General features: G+C 41.4%; 2 protein-coding genes across 2 annotated transcripts; one reads left to right on the forward strand and one right to left on the reverse strand.

Annotated features, from left to right (window-relative positions):
* The first annotated feature begins 1,598 nt into the window (after positions 1–1,598).
* BFAR (bifunctional apoptosis regulator) lies at positions 1,599–6,302 on the forward strand. Its single transcript, XM_009077044.1, has 7 exons — positions 1,599–1,877; positions 2,699–2,900; positions 3,206–3,375; positions 4,022–4,166; positions 4,419–4,589; positions 5,007–5,209; positions 6,020–6,302. Exons 1-7 carry the CDS (start codon positions 1,612–1,614, stop codon positions 6,207–6,209), a joined length of 1,347 nt encoding a protein of 448 aa, XP_009075292.1. The 5' UTR covers positions 1,599–1,611; the 3' UTR covers positions 6,210–6,302.
* Positions 6,303–8,239: 1,937 nt separating this feature from the next.
* PLA2G10 (phospholipase A2, group X) lies at positions 8,240–12,301 on the reverse strand (the record flags this gene model as incomplete). The annotated part of the gene is made up of 3 exons (XM_009077045.1): positions 8,240–8,385; positions 10,636–10,742; positions 12,136–12,301. Coding segments are annotated over 3 exons (419 nt in total), but the record flags the coding sequence as incomplete, so codon positions are not given.
* Between the last annotated feature and the right edge of the window lie 744 nt (positions 12,302–13,045).

Here is a 13,045-nt window from a genome sequence, read left to right on the forward strand (position 1 = left end):
ATCTCTCTGTGGGCGAAGCGCTCTGCACTCCAGGACTGGCGTTGCCTCTGTCTCGGGGGGTTTCTCCTGCCGTAAGTGCTCGCTCGGGTTTACCTTAGGTCGCCCATAGTGTGTGGCTCGCCGGCAGACACGGCTCTGAGCAGCCTCAGGGCTCTGGGAGCGGCCCCAGGGCTCTGTGAACAGTCCCAGGGCTCTGTGAGCGGCCCCAGGGCTCTGGGAGCAGTCTCAGGGCTCTGGGAGCGGCCCCAGGGCAATGTGAGCGGCCCCAGGGCTCTGGGAGCGGCCCCAGAGCTCTGTGAGCAGTCTCAGGGCTCTGTGAGCGGCCCCAGGGCTCTGGGAGCAGTCCCAGGGGTCTGTGGGCAGTCCCATGGCTCTGTGAGCGGCCCCAGGGCTCTGTGAGCAGTCCCAGGGGTCTGTGAGCAGTCCCATGGCTCTGGGCGGGGCCAGCAGTCCCATGGCTCTGGGAGTGGCCCCAGGGCAATGTGAGCGGTCCCGGGGCTCTGTGAGCGGCCCCAGGGCTCTCTGAGCGGTCCCATGGCTCTGTGAGCGGTCCCAGGGCTCTGTGAGCAGTCCCAGGGCTCTGCTCGCGCTGTTGGCCTGTGCTCCTGTACTTGGTGGGGGTTTAATTTCTGTTTTCACCGCCTGGTGTGTTTGGTTTGTTGCGCTTCATCTGCATGGTGAGGCGGTGACTCAGTAGGAAGCAAGAGGCACATGGGGGAGAGCGGAATTGTGTTTTGGTTCGGTAGTGCCTTAGGAGAACGTGGTGTAGCTTGTTGGTGTCTTATATCACGAGTGACCTGGATCAGTGTGTGTCTTTGGAACGCAGATAGTGCCGTTGAGAATGTAGTAGAACATCAAGCGAATAGTGCGGTTGATTTTGTTGGTTTTTTTTTTGTGGGCTTGGAACGATCTTAAACTCTTCTTGTCTGTACATTTTCTGTAATATTAACCAAAGAGTGAGTACCAGTAAAGTGAGCTCAGACCTTGGCTGCGATGCAAGCAGATCAGTCCCTTGTAATTCTGAACCATATGACTTTGTGGATCAAAGTTTCTCTTTTTAACATTACCTAGCCATGTCCAGCATTGACCTTTGTTAGTTATGTTTTGTCCATATCCTTGGGAAGAAGAGTGAGGAAGTAAATTAGATCATTATGTTATACTGGTGTGTTGTCTTTGCATTCTCTGATGGTGTTTTCTAAATATATTTATTTTGATTGATGTCTTTTACTAAAACCTTGAGTAAAGAGACTGTCAGAAGTCATGTAAGTTACAGTTAGTTATTTTGTTTCACTTTTCATGCATTTCATAACACAGGAAAAGAAAGTAAGGGGAGATTTGGCCCAGCTGTTTACATCTAGAATCTGGTTTGGTTGTAGTTTGCAATGAATATGTTGTTGAACAGCAGCAGATCATGTTTCATTCTGGGGGGGGCTGAGGTACTTCAGAAGTTTAACACAGTGCCAAAAGCACTGCAGTGATAAATCACACTGCTGGCAAATCTCAGATTTACAGTAGCTTTTTCCTTAACGAGGTCTACCTTGTTGCTTTGCAGCAGTAATGCCTCACCTGGTTTGAAGACCTGAGAGAACTTTTCTGTTTGCATCAAAGAAAATGGAAGAAGATGAGACTTCACCAGGTGAAACGGAGAGGGCAGAGGTTGGCACAGGTGCTGCTCCTGGCATGGGTCGGCAGATTTCGGTCAGTGAGTTCCTCTGCCACTGCTGTTACGACATTCTGGTCGACCCCACCACCCTGAACTGTGGGCACAGTTTCTGTAGGCATTGCTTGGCCTTGTGGTGGGTATCGTCCAAGAAGAACGAATGCCCTGAGTGCAGAGAAAAATGGGAAGGATTCCCCAAAGTCAACATCCTCCTCAGGTGAGTGTGCTAGTCTGTGAATGCCTTTTTGGGGTAAATAAACCCACTGAAATTAGCTGTCTGCTTTCTTGAGTTTGTGGCAGGTTTTTTGGGTCTGTTGGTAATCTGAACTGCCACAAGGAGATTTAAATCCCAAAGTCTTTCATGTTCTGCACTTGTACTGAACTGGTCAAACACATTTTTCTACATGGAACTAAGGGATGGGTTGGTTTGGTGTCTTTCCATTTGAATTTTCTGTGAGATGGAGAGGAGGGATCCTATTTTAGTACTGAGACCCTTGAATCTTTTGGTTGTTTTCTAATAACTCTTAAGTTAGACTGATTTGATAATTGTGCAGTTATTTCTCTAATAGGAATTATTGATAGGAAGAAATGTGATCCTATTGCAGAGCAAAGCTAGAAATGTCTATTTGCTGCCTTGAAATGACCCACAAGTTCTTTTGTTAATAATACTCAATCTTGGGTTAATAATACTTTGATAAATAGATGGTAGGGTTGATGGTAGAGTTTTATGTTGCCTTTTGCTTAGCTTTTGTAATACCCAAGGCTTGGCAGTAGAACACAGAATTCTAACTTTATGTAAGAAAAAAGTTGGGGGGTTATGTGATATTTTACCTCTAGCTTTAGAAGCTAAGGAAAACGTTGTTTGGAAGCAATTGATTGAAGTTTAACTAAAGTAAACACTAATAACTAATGTTTTCTTGCTTTCAAAGATGACAGTCTTCAGTAGAGGCTGGAAAACAAAACTCTCCAGCTTAGTCCCTTTTTCTGACTATTAAGCCTCAGTGGTTACAGGACAATGACAAATATTTTTCCCATTAGGGATGTTATTGAAAAGCTATTTTCTGATGCCATTGAACAAAGAAAAGAAGATATCCAACAAAACAGTGATGTAGCACGCAGCTTAGCAACCTTCCAAAAATATGGGAATGACCAGATCCCTACAGTTCCGACCACAGGAAGAATTAATCCTCGAGGAGGAGGGTTTTTCTCAGGCGTTCTGACAGCTTTAACTTGTGTAGCAGTAAGTTTCATCTGGTTGGTTTTCTGTGTTTACTTCATTAAGCATGCAATCAAACATCCTTGAATCACATGCACATAAAGATTGTCAGCACAGAGGCCTGAGCTGAGCAGAGTGACTGAGGTGTCTCCAGGGCTGTCTGGCAAATGGAACTTAGATAAACCTCAAGGTACTTTCCTAGAACCTGAATACTCCAGGGTTGGTGAAGTGAAGGGTTCTACATGTCAAGCCCCTTAATGTATATTTATATCACTGCTGTATTTGCTTTGCAGGTAAAGGATCTTCTTTTTTCTGTTCTTTACCCATAGGTAGTTCTACTTGGCTATCACTGGAGCAGCAGGGAGTTTGAAGAAGATCTGCTGGTCCACAAGCCTGTTGCTAAGTGGACTGCAGAGGAAGTGATCCTCTGGCTGGAGCAGCTGGGCCCGTGGACTTCACAGTACAGAGAGAGATTTTTGTTGGAGAAGGTGAATGGAAGGTGAGAGACCTGATGGCCAAGAACAGCTGTGGTTTGATGGGACTACTGATGGATTCATTAGGGGTGGCATAGGGAGAAACGACTGTCCTTTGTTCCATAGATCATGGGAACTACTGATGGATTCATTATAGTGGGAAATGACTGTCCTTTGTTCCATAGATCATGGGAATATTCTGTTGATGTATCAGAATAAATTTCAGGGGAAGTTTAAGCAGTTGTCAGTAAAAATTTTAGTAATAGATCCTAAACAAACTAACAGTTTTCTAACAACTTTTTAAAATGCTGACAATGCAGAGTGAACTGATACTAAGAGTAAAGTTCTACCCACCCCTCCAACCTCTCCTTTCTTGTGGAAAGACACATATGCTAGATGCATTGTTCATTGCACCCAAGGGCTGTGCTGAAAGGAAACTTGAAGGGTATTTAAAACCCAGGCTGTGAGATGCAGTTGGTGTAGAATTTGATGTGGCATGTAATGATGATCTTTAAGGTCTCTCCCATCCCAAAGTATTCTGTGATTCTGTAATCCAAAAGGTGCAACCTGTTTTCAATAGCTTATTGTTTCAGTATGTAATTGCTAATTTGTTAGTCATATCTTGTTGGTGAAGAGGCACTGTTTACCTCTGGAATTCTTCTGCTCTTGTAGGCTCCTCTTGACACTGACAGAGGAGGATTTCATGAAAGAGCCTTACAGTATAGAGAACAGTATCCATAGAAAAGCCATTATGGCAGAACTGGAATGTGTGAAAACTTTAGGTGTTAAACCACCACAGAACCTTTGGGAATATAAGGTAAAGTTTATATCAAGTCTGTCATGTATATCAAGTATTTTTAAAATAATATCTTCTAAAAAAAGATTCCCTTAAAGCCAGGAGGAGTGTGAAGGTGGTGGAGTTGCCCTTGTCAAAACTGCTCAGTGTAATGAACTGTTGTATTTGAAAAATGATCCTTTGAAAAATGATTCTCAGAACATCTAAGAACTAGCATGTCCCTTTCATCTGATGTTTACACTGTTTGAAACTTGATGATTTGCTACCTTTCAGGCTGTCAATCCAGGAAAATCCCTCTTTCTTCTGTATGCACTGAAGAGCTCTCCAAGGCTCAGTATGTTATACCTGTATCTGTTTGATTACGCAGAAGCTTTCCTACCTTTCATCCACACAATTTGTCCTATGCAAGAAGACAAATATGAAGATATTGTCACAAAACTGCTGGTAAGTGCTCAGACACTAAATATGGCACTTGCTCTAGTTATAAGCTTTTTAAGACCAGCAGCATAAACACACTGATTTTATTGTATGTGATCACCAGTGTTGTGACCAGTACTTTTAGTAAGATTGTTTGAAGGCTTTTAAGACTTGAAATGTGTGAAACTGATTCTTCTGAAGTTCACACGACTGCAGAAATCACCTGTACTTTAAGAAATGGCATTATTAGGTCTGGCTAGCTGTGATGTTCTAATCTGGTGGGAATTGCTGCAGTGGAGTATCATCTACCAGCAAATATAATAAAGATAATTACTGCTTTCAGTGTATGAAAAAACAGCTTTTCAAGAAAAAAGGCTAGTAGAAATAAGCCATAATTGTGTCTGTGTAATAGAAAATTAACAGTCTTTTTATCTTCATTTACAGGACCTCAAAGATCCTTCCTGGAAACAGTGGAGAGAATTCATTGTAAAGTACTTACTTTTGCCATACCAGTTGATAGCTGAATTTGCTTGGGATTGGCTAGATGTGCACTACTGGACATCAAGATTTATAATTGTAAATGCCATGTTACTCTCTGTTCTGGAATTATTCTCCTTTTGGAGGCTCTGGTCAAGAAGAGAATTGAAGTAAGTCCTACTGAGCTTGTTGAAGAGGGTAGGAAGTGCATGGTCTTCTAAACAGGAAGTAACAATCAGGACTTCCCAGTTGCTGACTGAAGTGACAGTGGCTAACCATAACTAAGGTTAATTAGAACGTGTGGATCTGAATTCACACATGCAGTAGTACTTATCTGTGAGTCCTTGTCAGGGTTTCTTCCAGCTGGTTTTACTGGAACCAGCTGCAGCAAATGCAGAAACAGTAATGAGGATGTTCTTAACCATTGGGAAATACTAACCCTTACCTTGAGAATTGCATTTTCTGGTAGCTGGTATTACCTGTCAGCTGAGAACTGAACACATCAGAATTTTGTCCTGGTATACTTAGAGTGTAGTTGTTAGAGGATGAGTCCTCAGAATTATGGATCAGTTTAGGCGTGCTGATATTATTTCGGAGACGTTATCAGAATTTCTGTTTTCTCTTCCTACTTTAACCTGAACTCAAGTGTATTAATATCACTTCATAGTTGCTGTGAACTTTTATTTGCAGGTTTTAGAACCTGCATGGGAGCAGTTGTGGTTTGGGTGCCACCAAGGGGCAGGACATGCCCAGGGAGCACAGGACCAGGGCAGCACCTCACTGCCCTGACTTGGTGCTTCCTCCTTCTGTCTGCCACTACTGTGCTTTAAGAAGGGTTTTCCTGCAGTGCAGAATGATGTTTAGAGGGACCTGAGTAAAGGCTGAATAACTCAAGGCTGCAGTACCTATTAGCTTTTCTTATCACGGATAAAAACAAACCACAGAGTTCCTCTGATCCTCTCCCTTTCCTTTTTTCACAGGACTGTTCCTCACAGAATGTGGAATCATTTCTGGAAAGTCTCAAGCCAAGGTCTTTTTGTAGCCATTTTTTGGCCTTTTATTCCTCAGTTTGTCTGCAATTGTTTGTTTTACTGGGCCTTGTATTTTAACCCCATCATAAACATCGACCTGGTGGTTACAGAGGTGAGGCGTCTGGAGACACAAGTGTAATGACTGGCACTGGAACTTTTCAGTTGTTTAGCTTCTAAAAATGGACATTTGAAAGAAACTTTGCTTTTCTTCTTTATGTATGTGGCAGTGAAAGTGGTGGATTACGTTAACTTAAACATGCAAAAAAGCCTTAAGCTAAGTTATTCTTAAACCAGCTGATTCCAAATTGGAGAATGGGCTTTATTACCCAAAAGGAATTTTCTGTTGGAAAAAAAGCCCAAACACATTCCTGTTTTAGCCATGTAAAACTCACAGTCATGTTGCCCTATTTTACATCAGATCAAACCTCTCGATTCTGTCTTGAGCATTCTGTGTATTTTCAAGCCTGCCTTAAAATCAGTGTCTTCTGAGCTGCTCTATTTCTTTTTCAGCTCAGTATTTCGTACCAGCAATGTCTTCAAGTTAAGTTTGCCAAAGGAATGCTCTTCCTGGATAGGATATTGAAACTACTTACTTTTTTTCAGTCTTCTTTACACGTAAAGTTGTGACTATCTTAGGCACAGTCTCACAGTGGAGTTTGTTCTAAAGTTCCTGCTGCTGAAGGCAAAAACTGCTTGAGTTTTCTTGTCTTCTGGAAAATGTGGAGATTGCCATGGAAAAATTTGTATTCAGATCAGTTTGACTTCCTCAGTAGGTCCTTTATTGCTCTCCTCCTGAATTCTGTTGCTAATTCCTAAATCAGGGTTGTCTCTCAGAAAAAATCATTTTGGAAAAGTGACCTGACACTGTAACTACATCTTCCTGCAATGCCATGTGTGTATCTACAGCAGTGAGGAAACACTGACTGGAAAGTTATTCTGTGCAAACAGGATTAACATTTGTTCATGTCTGGTTTTTGACTGAAGCAGAAGTTAGATTTTTCCAGAGTTTGTCCTTGCATTTTACCTTTGTTTGTTGTTTTGTTTTGGTTTTTTTTCATTTGTATCATTAACATGAACTTTAAATTTGCCTATGAATGTTTCTAAAGATTAAAGATCTCTGTGGAAATATTCACTGTTCCTGTAGAAGTGGGTTATTTTTTATTGTTTTTTTCACTGTATTGAAGTACTTGGCATTAGCTCTGACCTGTGCAAACCTGTTCTCTAGCCCTGTGAGTCTCTAAGTGGAGGTAGGTGAAAGTAGACATAAACCACTCCTGGTTCTACAGCTGTTAAAATCAGCAGTGATGAAAAAGTATATTAGTCAGCAACTCATGTTTCTGATTTCTGTTCCTAAAATGTTAAAGAAGTCAGTGAAGTGACCTGAGCTAAAACCAGGTTTATATCCTGATGAGGTGCATACACGTCTGACCTTTAACTCTTGCTGTCCAAGATCAAACACTGGTGGGAAAGGCTGTGGGTACCAACAACTGCTGCTTTTGTTCATGACTCTGTTTTGGTGATGGTTTGCATTTTCACTTTTCAATCTGGCTATAAAGACTCAATGGTAGAACTTCTCCCTGTGCCTACAGGAAGTTCAGGGTGTGCACAGACTAAGGATCAATGATCAACTGTTTAGAAAATTGTATTTAAAAAGTAAATACCAGAAAAAAAAACATTGTATTAGGTCTTCTTTAATACAGCTGAACGAGATGCCAGAGTTCAATTGTACAAGTGTTTGGTGTAGATGAGAGGACTCTTCGTGCTGACACTGTCACTTCACGTGTTTTTTCAGTTCAGAGTTAACCCATGTGAGGGTAAATGTCAGTGGGGTAGTTTGATTTGTATTTTACAGGCAGTGGAGGGGGATGAAGAGTTCACAGTGGTTATTGTGGATGTGAAAAGTCTGTCAATCTGAGTATAAACAAAACTAACTTTGTCAGTTACTCCTTAAGCTGATAAACTCGGGTTCCTATTTAGCCAATACAAGTGCAGTGCAGAAGGTAAATAAGAGGATAAATGTTTTCTTTGGCCATTGTGAGGTGGAGAGGCTGAGGTGGCGTGAAGGAGAATCGAGAAGAGGGGAGAACATTTGTTGTCACTACTGTGAGGACAAAAATTTCATTTAGATTTCAATACACTGTGAGTTCTCAGGAGACTGATGTGCTGTGTCTAATAGCCACACAAAGGCTGAATCTCACCACACATAAAGTCTGGCCACAAAAGGTATTTTCTGTGATAAGGAGCTTTAGAAAAGCATTTGGCAGCTTCACGGTCACATTCACATGCCATTTTTTGACATTTGTCTTCTAGTGACTCTGAAAGAAAACACAGCAAGTTTGATGTTAGTCCGAAGTGATGAGAAATCCCAAGTGGAAGACCAAGAATTGCTACCTCATGCTCCATATCTGCCATACAAATGGCTCTTACATTGCCAGAGCAATAGGAACTGTACTGAGCTTTGGTAAAGTTTAGATACTTTTGTGTTCCTGAGCCACAGCTCCGTCCTAGGACATCTCAGCAGTAGAGAATGGACAAGCTTGGGTTGGTTTAGTGACAGCTGATCCACGGATCAATCAGTGGAACTGTCTTGGCAGGTGAAAATACAATGGTCAGGTAAAGCCTTTAATCCTCTTCTTCACATTCTTTACTAAAGGAACTCTGAAAGTGTTCTGTGGCCCTTCCTGCTGCCCTCTCACTCCAGTGAAACCTGAATATGGGAAGATAATCTCCATCTCACATATCCTTTAATCTCCTAAAGGATGTAGCATTCAAATAGGTGTGGGAGAGATAAACGAGCTGCAAAGATGTTCCATGTCCAGCTCAAATCACCCAGTGTGTTTAAGTATGATAAAATCCATGTCTTGTCATATTTGCTGTATAATTGCAGTGTGGTAACTTAACAGATTTCTTGGCATGAGCATTTCTTCTTGGCATGAACATTTTCTTCCACTGCAATGTATTTTGGTTTCAGAGTGCCAACCCAGAAGTGTGTGGTTTTTTCTCCCTGCAGCTGTCTGTAAACTGAAGAATCCTTGACTGCATTTTGTCTGAGTATTTAACATTTACAAAGCTTAGCCAAATCTCTGCTTGAGATTTGTCTAGGAGCAGAAAAAGTGTTCAGTTTTGTGAATGAACTCTAATTCTGCTGTGGAATGAAAGTGTTCTCAGTGTAAATATGCTGATGCTGCAGTTAGATACACTAAGAGTTAATTGGCAGGATAAGGAGCAGGAATCAGAATCAATCAGGTTGGAAAAGACCTCCAAGATCATCCTGTCCAACCCTACCCTGGTTACTAGACCATGGCACTAAGTGCCACATCCAGTCTCAGCTTGAAAACCTCCAGGGATGGGGAATCCACCACCTCCCTGGGCAGCACATTCCAATGCCTGAGCACTCTCTCTGTAAAAAATCTCTTCCTAATATCCAACCTAACCCTCCCCTGGCAGAGCTTGAGTCTGTGCCCTCTTGTTTACATCAGGGGTTTTGCATTCCTGTAGTGCAAATAATAACCAATTCTCAAGCTGATTTGCATTCTAGGTAGAAACAATTAAATGCAAAGGAACTGACCTAGCACCTGATCTTAAAAACAAAACAAGCAAACAAAAAATCCAAAAAAACACACAAGCCAAAAACCATACCAAAAACCTAACAAGAAGAAAAGACCTGCAAATTTTGGGGCCTGTGAGAGAGACTTAAAGAGTCTTTGAAGTACATTGGAAAATATTTGCTGAAACTTTGGGAGTTGGGCACAAATAATTTAAAAGAAATTCTGCTTTTTCCTGTAAAACATATTTTTGATTATTTTTCTTTTCCCCTTTGAGATGTCTTTGTCCTTCCCTTACCGCAGCATGACAAGTATGTTTTGGAGCATCAAACAACATTCATCAGGATGTGGTCAGATATCTGTGGCAACCTGTATGCTTGTGTTATGTAAATATTTTCAAATTAATATTTGTTCCTTTAACTTCCAGAAATAAATATACTCATCAAGTATTTTATTCCCTCACTCTTTGAAGTTTTAGAGTATAATTCTGAATCCATTGATAAATTGCAACCACTGATCAGTGGGAAGGAGGCAAAAAACTTGTCCATATGAACTTACAAACAATGTGAAATATTTTCTTCTAAGTATGAAAAGGATCCTTTTCAATCTGCTTTAATGTGCTTGTCTCCTATTTGTAGTTGCTCTCCAACTGGAGATCTGCAGCATAACATGGGTTCCTCAGCAAATGGAAATGCTGAGTAAAAGGAGGAGGGTTTTGGTTGTGGTATCTGAAAGGCTAACAGAAGTTTCAGATCAAAATTTTGTTTGCTTATGTGTGTCAGTAGGTGGGGACTAAGGAGAAGAAACTGTTCAGTTGGGTGGCATAGCTGTGCTTTCTGGAGGCACAGAGCATCCTGGCAACACAAGTCACAAAAGGAAGGATGGGTAAGTAAGAATTTGACAGTTAATTCAGAAAATGCCTTTGTGTAAAGTGAATGAGATAATCAGTAGAAAAAAAATCAACAAAAGAACTCCCAAACCCCCTAAAACCCAACCCCAAACCCCCAACTGCTCACTCACCACACACAGCAGAATTGTCTTCACATTCCCAGTGGTAGCTCTCTGTCTTTGGCTGACAACCTGCTTGTTCTGCCTTGCCATAGCAGCAGTCGTGGTGAAAGCAGCACCTGAGAGCAGCAGAAATGGGGAGTTATGGGCACAGTCTGAGTGGGTTTTACCAGTGTGCTGCTACAGGCTGGGAAATAACAAGTCAGCATGTGAATGCACAAACAGCTGCTCAGGAACCAAAACAGGGTCATTGTTTCATAGGTCAGCTGGAAAAAAATTACTTTTCATGTAATCGATGATGAGAAAAATGTCTGGTACACATTGGTGTGGTTGAACTTCCTTATAGATGAAAACACAAGGAATCTTCAAAGCATTCTCAGTTCTGTGTGGGTAAACCTCTCTGCTAGTCCCTTACAAAAAAAAAGTGTTAGCTCAGTATCATGAGAAAATGGGGAAATTTGCTCAAAATTATGATTTTAAATTTGTTGTTGTCATAATTGGCACAATGAATTCATGGACTTTCGGTCACATTGTGGAACTGAACACTACAAGCCCAAAATAGCAAATAGGGGAGGTAAGAAGGCTCTGAAATGAGGGACCTTGTTAAGTTTTTGCTGCAAACTAGTGACACACTTTCTTTATGGACCAGTGGAAGAACAGGGTGTACCCGCAGACTTTTCATTCATTCCTTCAGTTTCCTCGTGGTAGCCTAAAACCATCACATTACAGGAGGCACATGGTGTTTAGATGGTGTTTAAATTGCCAGAGGAATTTGTGTCTGCAATGGTAAAAGTTAATGCCATGAGCTCTCACTTTGCAATTACTTTTTTTTTGTATGCTTATTAAGTAATTACTTGGTACTTCCACACAAATTGCCATGAACAGATCCTGCAGTAACAGTTGAACAGCACAGGAAGCAGCTCAATAACACCATGTCATACATAGAAATTAAAACCACAAAACACCAGAAAAAAACCCAGAAAGTTATCTTCTTGTCAGGTAATGTTCAATTATAAATCAAATTTATGATAGTCAATATGCTGAGATTTAGTCTGGTTTTAGAATTATTTTTCAACAGGTTGAATTTTGCATCATTTTTTATGTATAACTTCGAACACTAATAAAATGGGAAATGGTAATAAAATCAAAATATTTTTCAATTGCTTTTTAATTTTCTTTTTTATTTTTACTTTTCTAGATGGCTTGAATGTTTGAGATCTAAACTTTCTCCAATGAGACTTTAGTTCTTCAGCTCTTAGCCAAACAGCAACAGCAAAGAAACTCAATTCTCCTGTGAATCCAAGACTGATGCAATGAGAGTTTAAGGCAAGCAGGACTCGTGGAGATCTACAGCAACACAATTTAATGCTGCACAGTTTCTTAGCAGTCTGAGATGTGTTGAAACTCAGTTCCCTCACTGATGTTAAACAGGCTTAATTTAGATTTTGGCCCTTTTGCTCTGTCTTCTGCACACATTCAGCTCTTAGTTAATCAGATAAATAGTTCTCTCACCAGTCTACTCTGTCCTTGGGCCATCCTTTCCCTCCCAGGCCACAGTAGCACCCGTAGCGTAGGTAGGCGAAGGGAGAACGTCCCGTGGTGCACCTGATGGCTCCAGCCAGCTCGAGGATTCCTCTCCTGTTTCTGGGATGAACTTCTCCAAAAGTGCCTTTGCACACTGTGGAATAAAAAAACCAGCTTTATTGAATCAAACATGCAAACATAAAATAGTTCGTGCTTTGTTTGGGGTTTTTTTAAGCATTGAAAATGAATGACAGTACTTGAAAATAATCGAGCTTTGTTTTTGACACTCTGGGTCTGCACTGACCCAGTCCCTTTTCCCAGTCCCTTTTCCCCAGTGCACAGCAAGCAGAACCCTGAGCAGCACTGAGTAGCTGCAGTGGTTTCCTCCTCTAGAGGCAGCACATCAGGGCAGACCTCAGTCATTTCCAGCCCCAAACCTGGCAGAGGCCACATGTCCTGTGGCCCAGGCCCACTAGTCTGCTAAGATTAGCTTCCCTCAGGGCTGCAGTATTTGCTCCTTGGCAGAACATGCAATTGTGCCCATGGTTATTTTTCAGAATGTAATGCTTTTTATGTTGGAACAATTATGTCCTCTATGATAGGGTTCTGGTTTTCCTCATTTTTAGATGAAGAAGCCAAATAACTGGTGGGGATGGTGAGGTGCTTGGAGTCATTGCCAGGGAAATTAGAAGAGTGGTTTGGTTTTTTACCATTTCATTTTGTTTGGGTTTTGTTGTTGTTTAAGGGATTCTCACAATTATTTCTCCAGATCAAAGCTGCAGTTAGAAACTGTATTTGAACTATTGCATGTCAGCACTAAACAACTGGTCCCAAGCAGCAGAACAATGTTGGACACCAGGTGACTCCTTGCAGTGCAGGGTCCAAGCTATTCACAGCA

This window comes from Acanthisitta chloris, unplaced genomic scaffold (assembly GCF_000695815.1).
Source record: "Acanthisitta chloris isolate BGI_N310 unplaced genomic scaffold, ASM69581v1 scaffold12396, whole genome shotgun sequence".
Lineage (NCBI taxonomy): Eukaryota > Metazoa > Chordata > Aves > Passeriformes > Acanthisittidae > Acanthisitta > Acanthisitta chloris.

Coding starts and splice junctions, on each gene's coding strand:
- BFAR (XM_009077044.1), top strand. CDS start 1,612: ATGGAAGAAGATGAGACTTCACCAGGTGAAACGGAGAGGGCAGAGGTT. Junction 1,878..2,698: donor AAAGTCAACATCCTCCTCAG/GTGAGTGTGCTA, acceptor TTTTCCCATTAG/GGATGTTATTGAAAAGCTAT. Junction 3,376..4,021: donor TTGGAGAAGGTGAATGGAAG/GTGAGAGACCTG, acceptor CTGCTCTTGTAG/GCTCCTCTTGACACTGACAG.